The sequence below is a fragment of the Oncorhynchus kisutch genome, linkage group LG10 (genome assembly GCF_002021735.2).
Source record: "Oncorhynchus kisutch isolate 150728-3 linkage group LG10, Okis_V2, whole genome shotgun sequence".
NCBI lineage: Eukaryota > Metazoa > Chordata > Actinopteri > Salmoniformes > Salmonidae > Oncorhynchus > Oncorhynchus kisutch.
Genome location: NC_034183.2, coordinates 14,252,593 through 14,261,400, shown reverse-complemented (window position 1 = coordinate 14,261,400; position 8,808 = coordinate 14,252,593). Strand labels below are relative to the sequence as shown.

The window sequence follows — 8,808 nt, the reverse complement described above, 5'->3', positions numbered from 1 at the left end:
CTGATGGTTTTGTCACAAAAACTGTTTCATTTACATACCGAATGTGCCCACTCTGGTCTTGGAACGTGCACTCTAGCCAACAGCTCCCAGATTAGGGGTAGGTGTTAAGATTGGTGTTTGATATATTGGAGAGTTGAGGCCAAATCACGGACGCTGGACAGAGTGGATTTCAGTTGTAACAAAAGGCAGTTTTAATGAGTCAAAGATATCTTGTCCCGCAGTTTTACGTGCACGGATCTAGTTCATATAACTCGGCAAGGACTCAGGTGAAAAAGAGGCCTTATACAAAGGTTACATTCATTTTTATACATAGAATAAAGTAGGTAGAGTCTTGTCGTTTTTTGTCTTCTGATTGGTCCCAAAAAGTTGGAGGCGGACCTGCTCTAATCCAGAGCATGAGCCCCATTGGTACAGAACAGAGTCTTGTTCTCTGAGCCCCCGACCAGTAGAGGGGGGAGATGTGTTTATACTAGGAGATGTTTGTGTCAGGGGTTCGTGAGGTAGAGGGGCAGTTTTTTATGGCTGGGTGTATGTGTTCATGCGATGGAATGTCTTTGTTTCCTGGGGTTGGGAGACAACCAAGCTGAGGGGATAGTTTTAGGGGGGTAGTTTTATTGCTGGCTGTGTGAGCTAGTTCCTGTTTCAGCAAGGGTACGTAAGATGACTTGAGTCAGGCGGTTTAGCTTAGCGCTGTATAATATATGAGTCATGTGTATGAATATTTATATAACATAGGCTAACTACATTATGAGACTATTATAGATAAGAGTACAATTATTTGTCAAAGGGCAGTCAAGCATCTGTCACCAGAATAAGACCCTCGATATTTATTGGAATGGAGCATCAAGCTCATCACCTTGCACAACATTCACCACCCTATCTGATGGATAGTTGTGAATCTAAGCGTTCCAATGATACATAATTAAAACCAATAACTGTATATTTAAACAGTGTGAAATGGCAAGCTAGTTAGCAATGTGTGCTAGTAGCGTTTCAATCAGTGACGTTTCTCGCTCTGAAACCTAGTTATTTACCTTGCTCTGCAACGGTTGCGGTTTTTGTGGCGCGATAGGTAACGATGATTTGAGAGTGACTTGTGGATGTGTGCAAAGGGCCCCTGGTTCAAGCACAGGTTGAGGGCGAGGAGAGGGACGGAAGCGAAACTGTTACACATTGTTTATTGTAGGGCAAAATCCCTAAGGGAAAAATGGAGGGATGAAAGAGTGATACACAGAAACCTACCATTGCTGCACTGGTATCACACATTTCCCACCTCTAGGGACATAAATCACTAAAGACGTCGACGATCCATGTCTGGCTCATGGACTAATTGGATCACTCAGATCTGGATAGTGGTAGGTAGATTGAGCAAATTATTACTTACAACAGATTTTTGCAAAATCTCATTTAATATCCTTAAAATCTAAATGTCTTGCCATCTCTGTAAAAATCAACCATCTGTAAACTAGTCGACTCCTGATAAGTGAAATGGCTCCATTGGTTCAGGACTGCATTAACTACACGAACCACTGGAGCAGATATTCAGAGCAAGAAAAATTGAATTGGGACCTGTGGAGTTCACACTTATCCGGAGTCGACTGTAGTATCAAAATGTTTATTACACATACATTACAAGGATTTATACAACTCACTGGAAAAAAAGGATCATGTTATGTAGTTGTTTAGGAAATGCAAGAACAGTTAATTACATGCCAGGTGCTGACAACTTACTATCACAGAATAAGGTATTGTTAAAGTTTAGGCAATGTCTTAGAGATTCTACAGTACTTTTGTATACTTTTTAGCCCGTAGATCTAAAAGTAACGCTCATGGAAAATGGCATACTACGTCAGTTTCCAGAAAAAAAAGTTCCTTTCAAACTAGGGATTTCATGGCTAATTGAGGTAAAACAGAAATTCTGCTCATAGATTATGCATGTGTGAACTACACAGTGACACATCCTGCCCAAAGCTGGAGGTCTTAAAAAATACTTACTAAATTGCCAAAGTACCGGAGCATGTCTTCAAACCACTATTACAAAACACAAGAATAAGCCATAACCGAGGACAATCTCTTATTGTACCTATGGTCAGTACTGCCCGTCTTGGCTCAGTAATGTGAAAAGGGCACTGGGACATTCTTTGACACACTGCCAATCTCTAGGGCTAATTATCAATGTAAATAAAGGACTATCCTGCTTTCAACTGCATCCTGGTAAGGACGAGTTGTTTTACATGACTGGGGTCTTAGATAATGTATATACAATGAAAGTTCTCATATAACTGAGACACATTATATACACATCTGCACATACTGTATTTCATTTCGAGCAGAAGACATTATTATATCGAGAATTGGAGAGGGGGTGATGGGTGAGATGATTTCCTATCCAAAATCTTTACAATAAAAGTTTATATTTGGTCTTTCTTGGTATCACTGAGAGGAAAGTAGCCAGCCACACTATAAAGTTCCATTCTTGTTAAAGCTCTTCAGTTCTGGACCCTGTAGATGAGATAGTAGAGCAGGAAGAAGACAAAGACCAGTCCTACTGAGACATAGCAGAGGATTTTGCGATTGTCTCTTCCAGATCGCACCATGCCAGAGAACCTCTTCACACTGCCAGTCAACAGTCCTGTAGCACTCAGAAAATTGGAATCCTAAAAACAGAAAAGGAAGAGTGGATTGATGAACTTGCTACTACATACATCAGGAAACTCATTTGATGCAGAACTAGACAGCCACTTGCTACAAACAGCTACATTCAGATTACCCTGCCCCCACTCAAGACTTACCATGCCATCCAAATAGGAATTTTGGTCTTCAGCTTCTTTGTCAATGTCGTAGGCAAGCTTTAAAAATAACAAAAAAATTGTTTTACTTTTTAAATTAAGTTAACATTAGCAGCTAACTTGTACAACAATACTAGCTATGCCTGCTACTTTATTTGCAAGCTGTTGGTAGCACACCGCCGGTAAATTAGATGTAATTTGTCAGTGGTCATACATACCGATTTCAATCTGGAAACTTTGGACGCCAAATTGTCAGCCATAAGCTTGTTTTCCGCGTCCAACATATCGTCAACAGCACCTTGTCCTATCATGACAAGCACAGGGAGTGAATAATATGATATTTACATACGAGCAAGATATCACGTAAAAAAATAACGTAATGCTTACAAACTTAATATATAACTACGACCAGAGACAGCTAACGTTAGCTCGACAATCTACACTTCACACATAAAAAGCTCGATAATCTACACTTCACACATAAAAAGCAATATACATACAATTCTTTCAAAATGATTAGCCCGTAAAAATGTTAGATTAAGAACATTGGTCAACAATGTTCATTACGAAGACGTGTCACTTATCAAATTACCTCGATTCCAGTCCGCCATCTTGGCTGTTGACGTTTCAGCAAATTTACGGAAGCCCGTTGAAACCACTGCGCTGTTTGGATGCAATGACTGTGGGGGGAAGATTATGGCTATACAGACAAGGTACATGTCTCTTCGCTCTAACAATGGGAATCTTTGTCCACAAGGTAGCCCAGCTGACTATCTAGTTACCGCCTTTCTTTGGATCGGTGGATACATTTCATTCTTGTAATCCTTTTGAATATTTGATTAGGGTTTTGGACGTCAACCGCATGCATTCAACGAAGAGCGATGTATGCTTACTAGCCTCATGGCATGAATATGCATAGCCATCTCGAGACAACTCCGATATTAAGTGTTTTTTTCTCAAAGTTGCTGGGATGTCACGTGTCCTATATTTTTATTTACCTAGGCAAGTCAGTTAGGAACAAATTCTTATTTACAATGACAGCCTACCCCGGACAAACCCTAATGACACTGGGCCAATTGTGCGCTGCCCTATGGGACTGCCAATGACGGCCGGTTGTGATACAGCCTGGAATCGAAACAGGGTCTGTAGAGACGCCTCTAGCACGGATATGCAGTGCCTTAGACCGCTGAGCACCAAAATATCAATATTATATCAGTACACTCGTAACATCTTAAGCATTACGAAACGTATATTTGATCAAATAAACCTCACGTAGCAAATAAACCATTCATTATTTTGTTGACCAAATTTGACAATCTCATTGTCCTCTATGGGCTCCCGAATGGCGCAGTGGTCTAAGGCACTGCATCTCACGGCCGGTGTAGGCCGTTATTGTAATTAATCATTTGTTCTTAACTGACTTGCCTAGCTAAATAGAGGTTAAAATAAAAACACAACTTCTTGCTTGGTGGGCGAAAAAACGCAATTTGTTGGAGGGAGCCAGATTTTCCGCAGAGTTGGGCCTCTCTTTTCCTCTTCCTGCTGTAAGTTGGTTGAGACCAGGGGTGTATTCATTACAGAAACCGTTAACCGTTCAAGAACCAAACGGAAGCCATAAAGACAACTGAACAAAACGGGGAGGGACATACCTGCATTTGTCCAATATAAGTTGTCCGTTTGCGTTTTCCGCTTGGAGTAAAAGTAGACGAAACGTTTTACAAAGGAATCAGCACAAGGAATAGCTACACCCCAGAAATAAAAATCGTTTCCTTGGTTCGCGGCGTGTAGAGACAGAATGTGTTCTCGATACTCGAACGAGGCTAAATTCTGAATGCTGTCGTGCCAAGATGGGATGCAACTTGTCTAAAGTTATTTTTTGTTTTGCATTTGAGTTCACCCTAACCATAACCTAATTTGATAAGTCCATTTTGACAAAAGCTGTATATTTTCTAGACAAAACCACAGAACGTAATATAAATTCCGAGAATGTAAACGCGATTTATATCACATAATATGTGACCTGGTGGATTTGTTGTTAGTCTTTTCCTTATCGGTAAGTTTTACTGTCAGTTGTACCCGTTTTAATGAATGACTGTTGTCGCAGGGTTTACTACTACTTCAACATGGATTATATGATGGTGGTGTAGGCCTATAATTAGTCCACTTTCGTGATTTATATCGGTCGCTGACATTGCAATTTCTTAAAGGACTAAATTAATGTACCCAGGTGTGCGGCCTAGTAGTAGGCCTACATTTACAGCACCACCTAGGATTATGCAAACTTCAAATAATAAGCAGTGTTGCTGCTTTGTCTTATTTAGTGTGAGTAGAATCAATATTGATGCTCTTGGGGACTTTCATTCTAAATAAACCTATTGCGTTAAAAAAGCATTGCAGAAGTATCTAGTTACAAACACAATGTTTTTGTCATTTGATATATCAGGATTTGTATGATGTATTTTGAAATGTTTCCAGTTTACTCACATGTTTGTCTCTACATTTCAGTTTACCTGTCAGTGCTTATGTGGAATAAAGTTGATGAATCGAAGATATGATGCCGTCTACACACCATAAGGGATGAAGTAACTGGCAAAACAATGTTGATCTGATTTCAAATACATTAGTTAAGGATATCATCAGAAAGGGATGTTAGAGATGGACAGGGTAGCTCATGCAGAAGATGAGCCCAGAGGAGGGACTGGGTTAGTGGATGCCTTTAAGATCCTCTCTAAGGTCCCATACGAGAGACAGCTAAGCCTGACTTTCAAGTTGGGTGATAGCCTGGCCGAGGAGCTGGTACATGCCATGTCTCTCATCCGCCTCGGGAAGAGGTCAGAGGCACTGAACAAGCTCCAGGCTTTGGGGGACAACAACATCATTGCTAACCATCTGGCTGAAAAGGTGAGAATGTGTGGAGTCAAGATGGAGGACTTAACAGTGAGCATTGTTCCTTTCCAAGAGTGTACCGTGGGTACCTTAGCAGACCTAGCGAGGATTTTCAAGGTGTTGGCTGAGGAGAGGTTGTGTGACTCATCTCTGAGGGATTTGGCTTACCAGACAGCTCTAGCCACATTCAAGAACAAGAACAGTGGTGAAGAGAGTTCCGAATCAGAATACATACAGATGCAGCTGAGAGAAGAAGCCAACAGGGTCTGTGGGCCTCAGATTGAGGACACAGTTGGGGGGATGTGTTTCCCTAAGGACTCCTCATCAGGCCTTTGCTCCATCCTGACGCTGGACCAAGGGAGCACAGCTTTACAAAAACCAGGCTTTCCCAATCAGACAGGAAGTGGTCACAGTCCGCCGTCCTCCCTACGGGATGACACCTCCATATGCTCCTACCCTTCTCACTTGGAGATCAGTGTATCCGAAACAGTTGGCTTTAAAACAAGCAACACCCTAGCCTCCTCCAATGAGGAGCCATCCCAGCCTCCTCCAATGAATTTGGAGCCCGTACAATCACCTGTTACACATTATGGTACAAATACAGGAGATGAAGGTGCATTTAAATACTTTTCCAGGGTTACGTCTCAGGATATACCACCCACACAAGATGTGCCTAAGCTTGTTAAAGGAGAAATGGACAGAGTTACAAGTGTTGCAGTGTCTTGTGAACACAGAACAGGGTCAGAGGTGAGAGTTTCACCCCTTTCTCCTGGCAATTTCACTCCAGTTCAGACTAAGTTCGATAACCCTGAGAGTCCAAACGCACATTCCAAACCATGCCCAAAAAATAACCTTGTGCCTCCCTCAAACAACAATAGGCCAACTTCTCATCCAACTACCACTGAACCAGTGTCAGCAAGTGTTCCATTGAAAACCCCAAATCAGGAGGAGGATGAGGAGGAAGTGTTTTTCTCCTTTGTCATCCTGCATGCAGCAGAGGATGTGGATATGGCTGAGAAGTTTAAAGAGGAACTAGAGTCTATAGTTGGTGGTGAAGGAGCAACCTTCTCTCAGGACTTTGCCATCCCAGGCAGGAACACCCTCATGTGTGTGGAGGATGCCATCAACAATTCAGCCTTCACTATTCTGATGCTTACTCGCAACTTCAACACCCGTCTGCTGGAGGTAGAAACCAGTTCTGTGCTCATGAATGCCATTGAGAACCTGCACAAGTACAACACTGTCATCCCTTTTCTGCCACAGGAGAACCGTATGCCCCGAGAGAACATGCCCAAAGTTCTGAGGATCTTTATTCCGTTAGAGGAAGGTAATGCCTTTGAGAGAAAGGCAAAAAGGGCCATGGCTCCAGCAAGGATTGCTAAACAGAGGAGGTTGTGGTTGAGCGAGCAGGCAGTGAGGGCGCAGGTTAGGAGACAGGAGAGACTACGACTAGAGGAAAGGCTTCAAATGGATTTAATTCGTGGTCAGGAGACGGAAAGAATGCAGAGATATTTGTTGCAACAACAACTTTCCAATCAACCCTCGACTCCCGCAATGCCTCACTTGACTACTGATCCATTTTTAGGAAGTACACCTAGAAATGTGTCCAATATGTCAGTGACACCACCGCAACATGGGTGGAGTCACCCACCAGGAAACATCCACATCCAGAATGCTCGCTATATCATGTTTGGGAATGACTCTAAAATGACTGTCGGACAAGGAGGGGACAGCAGTGGGGATGAAGAGGACAGGTTCTAAATTTAATATGATGTAATAAAGAAGAGGGTTAAATGTGGTCTTGTGAAAGCTAGTTATTCTGGAGTAATCATTTAGGAGTATATTACACTTTTGGGACAGATATCCTGTTTATTTTCTTCTTGATGGCCATTTTGTCTATTGATGGTGTTTTTGTATTGAGTATGTTCAATGTTAGTTGTTAGTAATGTTGTTAGTAATGTTAGTAATCATAGTTCAATGTTACATTAGTTGATTACTTAAACAAATCATTTCTGATGCCCTGTTCCATTTAAGGGAAAGTTCTCATTTTGAATCAACTGTCATCGCTTGCAAAAGCTATCATTTTAAATCTGGAGACAGATAGGTACAGTCTCAGGTACACTGAGAATGAGGGGATTGGTGCACACTGGTGAACAGGTAATAAGATATGTTTGTTGTGGTTTAATATAATTGTTTCTTTCGTTTGTTCTTCCGTTTGTTTCTTTTTTTTTTTTTCATTGTGTTCAATTACTTCTGATATGCAATAAATACATAAGGCTCCAGTTCCTCTTTTCACCTGAACCTATTTGTTGATACTGTGTTTAACTAATAAGGCCAACTATGTTTGGATCACCAATAGAGCAGCATAAAGGAATTCAAGCATGATTACATTTTATTCAATCAATAGTCTAGAGGTGCATAACATTTTATATAAAATACAAACAACAAAGATTTAGATAAATGCAGAGTTTGTAGAAATGTCAGTGAATGTGCATGGGTAAAACATGTAGTGTATGAGAGAGCAAAAGAAACAAGAAGTTTAATGTAGTCAGACATGTATCTGTATTTTCCCCCATATCAGGTTTTCTGATTGTAATAACCTTTACAACAGGTTGGTAAAATACATTTATTTAAAAATACTGGCTAAGGGAATATAATGTGCTTGAAGACTGGGGACCTCCATTGGCAGCCCGCAGTAGAGCGGATGCAGGCTCACTAACACTGTTACATGACTCCTTTTCCCCGGTCATGCACACATGATTTGGGCCATGTTTGTCCCAGCTATGCAGTCTCCATGTGGGTTTCATGGGCCAATCATAGCACCATCTCTCCGGTCGCATAGTTCTGTCATAAGAGTCCAGGAACCTCTCGATTGGGTAATAAGTTCCCAGAGATCCCACTCCACCTCCATGGAGCCTCTGTGAGTGATAGAAAGGCAAAGTCCAGTCCACAAACGCAGGAGTGTCATAATAACCTCTAGGTTCCTGTGGAGGGTACTGTGGCTTCATCCAGCCCCAGGATCCATGCAGCCCACTTCTACCCCCACAGTGCCTCTCCCGATGGCTACAGCCTAGCTCGGTCCAGGAGCAGCCCAGAGAGCCAGCTGTACTGTACCCGTCCTCCAGCTCCCTCT

General features: G+C 41.9%; 2 protein-coding genes across 5 annotated transcripts; one reads left to right on the top strand and one right to left on the bottom strand.

The window, feature by feature from the left end:
• The first annotated feature begins 318 nt into the window (after positions 1-318).
• Positions 319-7,960, top strand: ticam1 (TIR domain containing adaptor molecule 1). 4 transcript variants are annotated; one of them, XM_031833165.1, is made up of 2 exons: positions 319-651; positions 5,295-7,960. In XM_031833165.1, exon 2 carries the CDS (start codon positions 5,436-5,438, stop codon positions 7,434-7,436), a length of 2,001 nt encoding a protein of 666 aa, XP_031689025.1. In that variant the 5' UTR covers positions 319-651; positions 5,295-5,435; the 3' UTR covers positions 7,437-7,960. The 4 variants fall into 4 exon arrangements, with proteins under 4 accessions (XP_031689025.1, XP_020347943.1, XP_020347944.1 ...); XM_020492354.2 differs by lacking the exon at positions 319-651 and adding an exon at positions 3,029-3,502; XM_020492355.2 differs by lacking the exon at positions 319-651 and adding an exon at positions 3,448-3,546.
• Positions 1,602-4,617, bottom strand: bet1l (Bet1 golgi vesicular membrane trafficking protein-like). The gene is made up of 4 exons (XM_020492357.2): positions 3,382-4,617; positions 3,008-3,093; positions 2,793-2,849; positions 1,602-2,657 (listed from the first exon to the last, which is right to left on the bottom strand). Exons 1-4 carry the CDS (start codon positions 3,506-3,508, stop codon positions 2,490-2,492), a joined length of 438 nt encoding a protein of 145 aa, XP_020347946.1. The 5' UTR covers positions 3,509-4,617; the 3' UTR covers positions 1,602-2,489.
• Positions 7,961-8,808: the final 848 nt, after the last annotated feature.